Consider the following 12995-nt stretch of genomic DNA (forward strand, 5'->3'; position numbering starts at 1 on the left):
GGCTCAGCCCCTCACTGACCAAGCTAACATCTGCACTTCAGGTACTTGACAAGGAACGTAAGTTCCACTTGCTGACATTTAATCAAAACTTGGTTAAGAGAAACTCTATTTATGAAGGATTGCCCCAGGGACATCCAGCCCACTCAGGTTGCAGGTTTCACATTATCCATCATTCGATTAAGTCATACATTCAGGGAGCTGCCGACCCAGCTTCTCTCATCTTATCCCAACAGTGCACTGCTTTGACTGCCCTGTGTTCTGGCATTTTGCCATTGGCCAATAACAAAATATCAGGGATATTATTTTAAAAAACAGCTCTATGAAATGCCTCATTGTAGCATTTACTGTAAGGAAGTTGTCAAGGCTATTGTTTCCTATATTACACAGTGTCCTCTTTATGAGCACACATAGGAGAAACACTTCCCTGGTCCTATTCCTGGGAACAGTTGTGCTTCTAGACCTCTGATTTGGCTCTGTGCTGTGGATCTCCTAGCCAATGATGGAACAGACTATGCTTCCCTATGGCTAAGAGGGCAAGAAAAAGCCTTCAAGTCAAAATTTACCAGACTTTACAACATGGTTTTTATAAACATGCCTTACCCCTGATTTCAGTTTATTCATCCAACCATGATTTTCCCTGTGGCCAATTGCTTTATTTATTTCTATTTTATCTCACTATGTGCTCTGTAATTTGGAAAGTGCCTTACATTCTTTTTTGAAAAAGGTGGGGCATATATTAACAAATAACCAAGTAAGAAGCTAAAAAGATCTAAGTGAAACACAGGAAAGGAATGCAGCTGGGATAAAACAGAGTGTGCATACTAATAGAAATAGAAGACCTTCTAATAACAATTCAAGGATGACTTCCGACTGAAAGTGAAAACTTTTCTCTCTTCACAAAATGAAAAGTTAAGCTCCGTATGTTAAACATGGTCCCATTAATCTAAAGGACTATTTCAGAACAGGCCTTTAGAAATTGTTTCCTGACCCTCTTCTTTTTGATGTAATAACTTGTGCATACATCCAGATAAGATCACTTCTTTATGTGTAAATATCAGATTTATTTTTAAACATACAGAATAGTGCAGCACATATCAACTGAATACATCACAGTATGTCACAACATCGATAATTCCCATCGAAGAACAAACTTCCTGTATCTCAAAATTTTAACACAGTTTGGCTTTCCTGCCAACTTACTGACAAACTCCACATAAAATACTCACCTCATTTAAGAGAAAATACTTACTTGTATAACATTACTGTATTTCACAATTTCTCCCAACAGTTTCTTATTCTCTGATTCATTTTGTTTTTGTTCCAGTTCTGCAGCGTGCTATAAGATGATTATCAAATATTCAGTGTGGAAATATAGTAAACAGTGTAATAACTGACAAAGAAATATTTTTTTTAAGAACAAGACTATAGCCAGGAATAAAATAGGCTAGTAGTAGAGTCAGGACTGTAATCTTGGTTTAGGTGTTTTGTTTTGCTTTATGTTACCATCATATCATATTGTCTTTCAGATTTTCACATCATATTCACCCAGGTATTTGGAAACTTGGGGAGTGGATGACTCCCCAAAGGGAGCAGTAATTAAATAAATGATTATAATATAGCGTGATGATTTGTCAATGTATGCTGAAATGCCCTCCAAAATGTCTTCGGCCACTTTTATGTTGGACATTTCAGAAAAGTACTAGGCTCTTTGTTCTTATAAAATTACTTTAAGAAGGTATATTGTTAGAAAAACCAACCAGGATAATGGTAGAATTTCCAAAGTCTCAAAAATTACAGTTCTTAATTCTGAAAGTACCAGGAATTTTAATGAGGCAAAATTAAGTTCTGTCGAATTTACATTCAGACAAACCATAAACAATGGTCTTTCAATTATTTTTCTCCATAGTCTTTCAGGAAAAATATCAAGGATTATGTCAAGTAAAATATAACTGGATTTAATATTCTTACAGAGATTCTGAATTGGTTTTCATTTTGATGGGAAGCTTTGAATTAGTCTGGCACACCCTAAAAAACAGCAGCAGTAATGTGCTACCTACATGCCAGGAAATAAATGGTCACACCCTATTACTTGAAAAGCCCTTCTACTTTCAATGTGTTGCTATATGTATTCTAAATCTCTGTGTATTGGGTGAAAGGACAAAGCTAGAAAGCTCTCAATACATCTTTTGTTATTGCTGTACTTGGTTAGCCAGACAATTGGAATCCTGGTCCTTACCTGTAGTTTCTTCAGCAAGGCTGCCTCGGTGTGGTTCCCTTGTTTGGCTTGCTTTGCTTTCCAATATTGCTTCTGGGCAGAATATCTGTTCATAGGGCACACCTTGAAAAGGCAGTCTGTGACAAACCAACAAACGAAAACACTGTAACTAAGGCTACCAGCATTTCTTAGATTTCCCTTATGGCTCTCAGTTTTCGAATCTTGGAATCCCTGATTATACAGAACAGTTAAAAGTCATATAGTCCGTCCTCCAGCCAACTCTCCATTCACTCTATAACATCCTTTTCAAATAATTATCTAGATTCAGTTAAAATATCCCCTCCTTCATTAATTTAAGTTTTTTAAAGACTACGATAGCCAGTGTATAAAGAAATCAAACCCATGTAATTGTGATATTACAAGGCATGGATTAATTATAATGGGGCACCTGGTCTTAGAAATCAAATAGAATGATATTAGTGACTTTCACTGCCTTATCTGACTTTGCACAATTAATACGTATTGGTGCTGTGTATATTTGACAGCCAAAGTGATCCAGGAAGTAGATCCCAGCTGACCATTAGAGTCATCCACTCCCCAACTTTCCAAATACCTGGGTGAATATGATGTGAAAATCTGAAAGACAATATGATATAATGGAAACACTAAGCAAAACAAAACACCTAAACCAAGATTACAGTCCTGACTCTATTACTAAACATCAAGATAGAAAATCATAGAGGAATATTATAGTTGTGATATCTCTAAGCCAAGAAGCAAAATATACGTTTTATTTTCAATGAGGAGAATGGAAGAACTCAACAGTTTTGCCACATAGTAATGATTTTGTATGCTTGTGGAATAGATTACAATCTAGAATAAAGGTTAATTCTCAGTATTCTATCATAAAAGAGTAGTGATACAGAAAATTCAAAGCTTATTTTCATTTTTCTCATAAAAAACTGTGAGTTCAACATAACAAATTTATTTTGACTGATGTATTGATATTTAGTCATTCTCATTTGACAAATAACTATCACAAAAATAAAATTCAGTCAACTCAAATATCCACTTTAGCCACATTATTGACTATATTATATAATATGCTTGTTCCACTATTTTCCTTAAAATTAATTGTATTTAAAAAGATGATACCTTTTCAAATATCACTTTTTCATGGTTCTAATGGCATAAATGATCAAGAAATATGGCTGTAAAATTTGTAAGGAATGTAGGAAAAACAAGACAATGATGATTTTTTTCTATACAAACACATACTCCCCATGTGATTGCCCCACCCCCCATATACAGACAAGGTAATAGCAAACCAATCTTAATTTCTAGTTTAAAGGGTACTGATATGGATAAGTAAATATCTCATAGGTAGCAGAAAACAGATACCTTCAAACTGCTAAAAGTAGGCTTAGAGGCCACCACAATTACAGTATGATACAGGAATCAACACCCAGCACGTATGTGACCAAAGATGGACAGCCTGGAAAATGTTTTTCTTGGCAGTGTATCATACAAGCCCTAAAAGTTATTTCCTGTATCTTAGCAACTACAAAGACAATTTTACAAATTTCTTGAAGCACAAATCCACAGGTTGTTTACAAATATTTCCATAAGAGTGCTCCCAATTTAACACAGCAGACTCTTTTGACTATCCTGTATTAGGCAAGTGGCAAAACTCTACACTGTCTGCACTCAGCAAAAGCACAAATCCATGATCAAGGGGAACTGAACTCCATAATCTGGAGTTTATGCTTCTGACTTTCTTCATGTATAAAAAGGAAAGAGAAAAAATTGTGTTTCTCTTCATTATTACAGATTCCTAATTAAGGTCAATTGGAAATGATCCTTTAACAGAAAAAAATATTTTTGTAAATCCCAGACCACCTCAATAGCACTCCTAATTAGCAATATCTTTGGGGAGTCAGCAAACTGTTTCAGGCCAAATGCTCCTGAGTGGTGGCTGAGGTCACTGTGAAGTGAAGCCAAACATTCAGCCGAACTGTGTTTACTGTAATCCCCCTACAGGGGGTCATGCCCTGCACGAACACAGGTTAAGCCTCAGACCCTGTCCTCAGAAAGCTCACAGTCTACTTGCAGCTTCACAAGGGAGCTCTGGAGAAGATGCTATGAGACACAAAGATGCACGTGGCCAACTTCACAGGCAACGGAGGTCAGAAAAGACTTCCCAACGGAGAAGAAAGGAGAAAACACAGCCAAATTTTAAAGAACCAATACTCATTCAGCACAGGGACAAGAGGGCTCCCATGCTAAGGGGAGGGGCATTCCAAACAGAGCCAGTGGCTGGTATGAAGGCAGAGAAGAATGCTAAGGGACCCCTAACCATTCAGGAAAACCACCACTGAGGCGGCAAAATAAAAATGGAACGGTAGGCTGAGGTCAAGATCTACAGTGTTATGTTCTAGGCTAAGGAGGATGGACTATATCCCACGGAAAACGCTGAACTCTTACAGACTTTTAAGCTCTTAGAGCATGTGAAAGATGGCATGAGCAAGGGGCGGGAAGGCCATCCCCAAAGCCTGCTGCTGTTGTGAAAAGACAGTAGGGATGGAACTGGGGCCCTACGGTAGTTTTGGGTAGCCGTAGATGTAAAATAAAGCAGCCGAACCAGAGGCTTAATAATCGACTAGATGTGGGGGTGGGAAAAGGTCAAGGAGGGGTAAGTGAAAATAGCCAAATGAACAAGCTTCCACCCACTCTATCTGAAGTACGAAGTCTTGGGTTTCAAAAGCCCTTTCCATTCCAGGGCCTTAGTTTTACAGTCCCTCTCAGCAGCCTCCCACAGGGGACATCTCATTTTATATTGCAGTAAATAATTGATCTGTTTCTGCATGGGAACTAATCTTGCAGGACTGTTCTGGATAATAGGAGAGAAGGTGGGGCACACACAGACTTCTGTTAAAAAGTTTTCATTGGTGGCAGTAGGGTGTATGCATGCTTAATTCTCTCTCTGCCTCCTTTAGAACACATTTTTAAAAATCTACTGTTCTTGGGCTGGTCACACATTTTGTCGGATTCTAAATTTACTGCATCATAAAAGTGCTAATACCTGCCACACCTAATTCACAGGGTTGCTGAGATGAGCAAAAAGAAAATCTGTGTGAAAGTTCTTTGTGAACTTTAAAGTCCTATTATAAATGTAAGGCATTATTATTGATATTGCTTCATTCTTTCAGCAATTGCCTCACTAAGATGAAGAGATGACTAAATCCTTACAGAGCTCTCAGCAAAGAGTAATGAAAAGTGGTTTAAGTTCCTTATAGATGCTGGATATTAGACCTTTGTTGGATGCATAGTTTGCAGAAATTTTCTCCCATTCTGTAGGTTGTCTGTTCACTCTGTTGACGGCTTCTTTTGCTGTGCAGTAGCTCTTGAGTTTAATTAGATCCCAGTTGTGAATTTTTGCTTTTGTTGCCACTGCTTTTGGAACTTAAACAAATTTACAAGTAAAAAAGAAACAACCCCATTAAAAAGTGGGCAAAAGACATGAACAGACACTTTTCAAAAGAAAACATACATGCGGCCAACACTCATATGAAAAAAAAGCTCAACATCACTGATCATTAGAGAAATGCAAATCAAAACCACAAGGAGATACTATCTCACATCAGTCAGAATGGCTACTACTAAAGAGTCAAAAATAACAGATGCTAGTGAGGTTATGAAGAAAAATTAACACTTCTACACTGTTGGTGGGAGGGTAAAATAGTCCAGCCATTGTGGAAGACAATTTCTCAAAGGCCAAAAGACAGAAGTACCATCGGACCCAGCAATTTCATTACTGGGTATATGCCCAAAGGAATATAAATCATTCTGCTATGAAGACACATGCACACATACATTCACTGCAGCACTATTCACAATAGCAAAGACACAGAATCAACCTAAATGCCCATCAATCATACACTGGATAAAGAAAACATGGTAAATATATATCATGGAATACTATGCAGCCATAAAAAAAGAATGAGATCATGTCTTTTGCAAGGACATGAATGGAGCTGGAGGCCATCACCCCTAGCAAGCTAGTGCAGTAACAGAAAATCAAATAAGTTATATTTAGCTCTCACTTATAAGTGGGAGCTAAAAGATGAGAACACATGGACACATAGAGGGGAACAACACACACTGAAGCCTTTTGGAGGGTGGAAGATGACAGGAGTGAGAGAAAAATACCTAATGAGTACAAGGCTTAAACTTGGGTGATGAAATAATCTGTACAACAAACCCCCATGACACAAGTTTACCTATGGAACAAAACTGCACTTGTAACCCTGAAGTTAAAATAAAAGTTTTTTAAAAGGGGAGAGAGAGAGAAGTTAGGCATGCAATGGGGAAGTGAAATAAGCCAAAAAAAAAAAAAAAAAGAAAAGAAAAGAAAAAGAAAAGGAAAGTTCTCAGATGAAACCTGAACACACACCAAGAGTGCCCAGTTAATGACAAGGTGTTCACCCCTTTGGTTTAAGATGCCATGGTGTGTCTTTGTATACACTTCTCAAATTCCTTGGAACAAAATGACAGTAAGGAGAGGATTAAATCTTCATTACCATGTAATATCTTTTTAGAAATGCAGATGCCATCACTAACATCAGTAAGGGTGGAGCCTTTAACAAGCCTACTTTTTTTCAGTGTGCAGGATTACAGCTATTTCAGAGCAACCCAGTCTCACCTGCCCTCCTCATCCTGCTTCTGAACTCTCTAGTGTTCCTTGATCTGTAGAGGTGTGATACTGTTAAGAAAAATGTTTTATGGAGTTCAATGATAAATTGACTTAGTGTCATTTTTTAATTCTAACAACAATCTCGTCAGCATTTCAAGACTCAAGGAATAAAAAAAGGAAAGGTTTATTTCATAGAGCGAGCATCAACAGCACAAATAAGAGGAAGTTATTTTTGTTTAATTTCTTTAAAAGGTTAACCTTAAGACCTGAGGCCAACAATTTTGCAGAATTACAGAAGTTCAGGAAATGTTAGTAATCCAACCAGACATATGTTCAGTCAGACAATATTATAAGAACAATGGCTTAGAATTACAGCTTTTATTTATTTATTTTTTGAACAGTTATGGAAGGAAATTAAGCCACTCAGAAGTGTTCATTTTAAACTGATAGCATTGGTGGCATTTTAGCCTGCTTACTTACAATAGCAGAGGGAAGAAATACGAAAGCCATTCAAATGGTATGGAGCACGTAACCCATAGCACGTTAACACTGTAAGTCAAAGGGCCAACCTTCGCGCAGGATTCCATGGAAATCTGGCAGGGAATCAGTCTAAACCTCCACTTACAATACCTGTATAAACAGTTTTGAAATGTTTTGCTTTGAACCTATGGAGGTACTTTCTACAATATTTGTATCTGAGGCCACTCCTGAACCCCGGAAACAGACTTTAGGACTCTATTCAGGGCTATCATATGTAAAGTTCAAGCCATGTCTTGGCCAGCAGTATCCTTTGGCAATGGTGGAAAGAAAATTCGGTTTTTCATTTCTCCTTCCTCCTAAAGATGTATTAAGATTTAAATGAGGCAAGTGCCTGTCACAAGGCAGGCATTCAACAAATGGCTCTTTCATGGTAGCCTGTAAAAAACACCTCATAACCATAGGGAACATGGTTACCAAGGGCTTTATTCTCCCCACGTGGAGAAAGGTGGGGAGGGAAAGCCTCGGGGACTTTTGTTTCTCTCTTTATGACATAAAGTGGATCCAGCAGAGTTCAATGAAGACAATGGTCTCTGAAACAGAAGAGCAAGCTAGAACCTTCCCAATGATAAAATGGAAAGTGGTTAAAAAAGAAACTCTCCTTAGGGTAAAGGGCAGGCAGACAAGGGGCCATTAGCCGCTAGAAATTAGAATTCAGGTCAGGCACAGTGGCTCATGCCTATAATCCCAGCACTCTGGGAGGCTGATACAGGGGGATTGCTTGAAGCCAAGAGTTCAAGACCAGCCTGGGCAACAAATCGAGACCCTGTCTCTATGAAAAAAAAATTTTTTTTAAACCAGCTGGGGGCAATGGTGCGTGCCTGTAGTCCCAGCTACTCGGGAGGCTGAGACAAGAGGATCACTTGAGCCTAGGAGTTCAAGGTTGCAATGAACTATGATCACACCACTGCACTCCAGCCTCGAGGACAAAGCGAGACCTTGTCTCTTACAAAATACAAATTTTAAAAAATTAAAAATAATAGAATTCAGAGTTGATGCAGGGAGAGGAATGCATTCATTAGCTGAAAATACAACTCTAGGTTGTTTTTGTTTTTCAATTTCCCTAAGAAATGCATCCTGAATTACAGTGTTTGTATAAAACTCTTTATTTTTAGAAGTTTTAAAAAGGAATGTGTTTTTTTTTTTTTTTTTTTTTGAGACGGAGTCTCGCTCTGTCGCCCAGGCTGGAGTGCAGTGGCGCAATCCCGGCTCACCGCAAGCTCCGCCACCCGGGTTCGCGCCATTCTCCTGCCTCAGCCTCTCCGAGTAGCTGGGACTACAGGCGCCCGCCACCACACCCAGCTAATTTTTTGTATTTTTAGTAGAGACGGGGTTTCACCGTGGTCTCGATCTCCTGACCTCCTGATCCGCCCGCCTCGGCCTCCCAAAGTGCTGGGATTACAAGCGTGAGCCACCGCGCCCGGCCGAAAGGAATGTGTTTTAAGAACACAAATTTCAAACCAAACATCTATCCCCCCACCTGCCTTGCCTAAGGCAACTGTAAAGAGAGGATCTAAGAGGGAAAGTGTCCTCTAGAATGCTATGAAGGCTCAGGGAAATGTATTGCATGTGTTAGCAAACATGAAAATTAATCACAACACATGGGTTAGCAACCATGAAGATCGCAATGTAACTTCCTCTAGCTGAAAGTCAATTATTACACTACGAAAGAGGAAGAGAAATGGCATTTTGCCATTACAGGCTTGTAGACTGATAAAATGTCAGCACTCAAAGAAGCCTCAGATAAAATCCAATCTTTCCCTTCCTTGAAGCAAAGAAGCAAAAACTCAAAAAGTGAGTTCCCTAGATCCTTCAGGATAGTATTTCTAGATTAGAATATTATAAATATGAAGAAGTTCAACCACACATAGGATGCTTGAATGCCCTGACAAGTGACTGCCTGACCTCTTAGTGGTAGGGACACCAATGCCACACTTGGTTTGTTCAATACAGTTTACTACCATGGAGCGCTTTGTAAACTATAAATAGCACTACACATTGATAATAAAGATCACTGGATCTTCACAAGACCCTCAAGAGTTAGCCAGGGTTATTTTCTCCATGTTACAGAGAAGGAAACTGAGACTTTTCTTCATGAGGAATTGAGATGAACTATGAACCAAGATCCTCTGAACCCAATGTAGTGTACTGTAGCCACGCAGAGATGCCACTGGGAGCAGGTTGTCATGTTGAGGCAAAATCTGTCTCTGTTTAAATGCTGTTCGTAATTCTACATGTACTTCAAGGCCATTTAGAACAAATCTAATCTGGCTTCTACTTAACAGCCCTAAATATCCTCAGACAGCATCCTTCTGACTTCTCTACCCCAACTTTGATTTGATCATCATGGCAAGATCTCCTCAAAAAGTTATCATTTTTATTACCAAATACTAAGTGCCTCTTTCCAATAATAGATGTGATTTTAGTCAATTAAAGACTGAATTGTTAAAGCATCTATTAATGTATTTAGCAAATACAGATGGTAAGAAAACCACTGGCCAGGCCAGGCATGGTGGCTCATGCCTGTAATCCCAGCACTTTGGGAGGCTGGGGTCAGGAGTTCAAGACCAGCCTGGCCAACATGGCAAAACCCCATCTCTACTAAAAATACAAAAATTAGCCAGGCGCAGTGGTGTGTGCCTGTAATCCCAGCTACTCAGGAGGCTGAGGCAGGAGAATCGTTTGAAACCGGGAGGCAGAGGTTGCAGTGAGCCAAGATCGCACAACTGCACTCCAGCCTAGGTGACAGAGCAAGACTCCATCTCAAAAAAAAAAAGAAAAAAGAAAACCACTGGCCAGAGAGTGAAATATGCATATGCCTCGGTTCTTACCCAAATTCAAATGCATTAATGCTAATTCATATTCTTGTCAAGGTTTGAATTTCAGCATTGATTAAGCAAGCCACTACACTAGATGTAAGTGAAATCTGCTATCAGAAAAATCATAATGTATAATTTTTCAATCATTTTTCCCATTCTCAATGTGCCATGTTAACACTGATAATCAAAAAAATGTAATAAGCTGACTGATTCAGAAATCAAAATTCAAGCCTCTAAATTTCACTACATAAGTGTCAGATCTGAAAGAAAAGGAAGTGATTTTTACATACATATATGTTTCTATACACACACATGCAGATAAGATACATACATATGTAATATGTATAGATGCATAATATATTTTATGTTTATTTACATATGAGTATGTACTTCCATAGCGTCTCCTTTTACATCAGGTCTTGTCACATACATTATCTCATTTAATTCTTTCACAAATGCTTTGAAGTATTAGTTCTATAAATGAGGAAAGAGAAACTCAGAATGTTTTAGAGCTCTAACCTAAAATTTCAAAACTAGTTTTTAAATTTAGTCCAGATCAACCTGCCTCCAAAGCCCATCTTCATAATTTAATAGAAGATGCTCTATATTTATCAAATTAAAACTTTAACAAATACATTGAAGTACAGTCACTGAAATTAAAACACACAATGTGACAGTCCACGTTCTCTGGTTTCAAATTCCCAGATTCCTTGCTGAAATTCTCCTACAAAGGCCCAAAAATGTGTTAAAAGAGACAATCCGAACACCTGTAACTATGAATATGACAGAAGAGCACAGTAGCAAGCCAGAGAAGTGCATGGCTTCAAGCCCTCCACTCAGAAAGCAATAATTTTCTAATAGGTGAACAGTTAAACTATTAATACAGGTAAATTATAGCGGTAAGCTTGCCTTTTTAAACCAATTTGAGCATGACTGTAACAACTCCTGTCCTAAATTAAAAAAAAAAAGTCTAACAGCGTATTTTATGCCAAGTCACAGTTATATAATAGCAATATTTAGAGTAAAGAATTGCTTGCTGTTCATTGTCCTGGTACTGAATTAATTGCTGTTCTCATATGGGTGACCTAAAACAAAATCAGTTTGTTATGCTAGTTCCTCCATGAGCAGACATTTATTAATAATAACAAAAAGATTATGGAGTCTTATTTATCATTATTATTACATATTTATGCTCCAATAAACTAGCTTTCTTTTGATTATTATTACTACCAAAAAGCACCTACAGATAATTTAGGAGTCAATGGACAACTCCAGAGCAAAGTTTAACAAACTGCAATTGTGTAATTGTGCAAGCCAGGCTTTTTTTTTTTTTTTTTTGAGATGGAGTTTCGCTCTTGTTGACCAAGGCAGTCAGAGTGCAATGGCACAATCTCGGCTCACCACAACCTCCGCCTCCTGGGTTCAAACAATTCTCCTGCCTCAGCCTCCCGAGAAGCTGGGATTACAGGCATGCATCATCACACCCAGCTAATTTTTTGTATTTTTAGTAGAAATGGGATAACCATGTTAGCCAGGCTGGTCTCAAACTCCTGACCTCAGGTTATCTGCCTGCCTCGGCCTCCCAAAGTGCTGGGATTACAGACATGAGCCACTGCGCCTGGCCTAGCCAGGCTTGAAATCAAATTATTTGGTCTCGACCAGCCTTCTGAATGGAATGAAATTGAATTGAATGGAACAGGAGGAGAAAGGGAAAGGGAAAGGGAAAGGGAAGGGAAGGACAAGGGAAACAAAATGGGAAGGAAAAGAGTAAGGGAAGGGGAAGGGTAGGGAAGGGGACAGGGAAGGAGAAGAGAGGAGAGGGAGAGGGGGAAGGGAGAAGAAGAGCAAGGAAGAACAGGACATTGCAAAGTAGCAAGTATTCTTTTAAGAAACTTTTGTTTCTGATCGTGTGTGGGTTTGTGCATGTGCACACACACATACGCACATGTGGGATTACAATGTATAATGCATTTCTTACTGAGAGTTGCAACTAAAAGTATTCAAAAGCCACACTTCTAGAGGTCTGCACATGTGTACAGGTTAGGGTTAAATGAACTTCAAATTTATACAAACATATCCTGTGGTCAAGAGGAAAGGAAACTGAGATCAGGAAACTTTCCTTTGCTCTATGAATGACTTCTGAAATACACAAAAACTATATTTTTAAATTAACTGCCCTGTCAAATTTATATATAGACAATTACAATGGAATGGGAAGATGCCCTTGTAAAAATGTCTTCCTCTTTTTAGCCCCAGGCTGGTTGGCCTCTACCTTTACTACAGCACCCATCTATCAGATAGTGCTTCCTATTAGATAACATGTTTACATGTAACTCTATATTCAGCACCTATTAGCTGCTATACGGAAGATGCTCAAAATCTGTTTGCAAAAGAAAGTTCCTGCCAAGTTACCTGAGAAACAATCATTAGGTATCTATTCTTTCTGCTCTGAAGGGTTTTACCATCTTTTTTGTGGGGTGGGGGGAGGTCTCCTATTAAAATACAAACACCTGAGAAGGGTATACCCTAAGATCTTGGTTCTCAGTTGACTCCTGCTGCCTGAGAGCTCCATGAGTGTGGGGTAATTGGTACTGAGCATCTGGGAAAGGCACTTTTAGCTTACCAATGACTGGGAAAAATACACAGGAAAGTTGTTGATCAAATTTGCAGATGATGCAGAGTGAAGAGTAGCTAATTAGGCAGATTAAAATCTAGATTTTTTTTTAAATCC

General features: G+C 38.6%; 1 protein-coding gene across 1 annotated transcript in view; it reads right to left on the minus strand.

The window, feature by feature from the left end:
* ITPR2 (inositol 1,4,5-trisphosphate receptor type 2) overlaps positions 1 to 12995 on the minus strand; it is a 509412-nt gene that overhangs the window by 396010 nt on the left and 100407 nt on the right. The window contains exons 3-4 of the mRNA XM_032159871.2: positions 2237 to 2352; positions 1250 to 1336 (exon numbers count right to left, since the gene is read on the minus strand). Of these exons, the coding sequence (XP_032015762.1) occupies positions 1250 to 1336; positions 2237 to 2352 (203 nt within the window). The remainder of the gene's footprint in view (positions 1 to 1249; positions 1337 to 2236; positions 2353 to 12995) is intronic.

This window comes from Hylobates moloch, unplaced genomic scaffold, assembly GCF_009828535.3.
Source record: "Hylobates moloch isolate HMO894 unplaced genomic scaffold, HMol_V3 SCAFFOLD_8, whole genome shotgun sequence".
Classification (NCBI taxonomy): Eukaryota; Metazoa; Chordata; class Mammalia; order Primates; family Hylobatidae; genus Hylobates; species Hylobates moloch.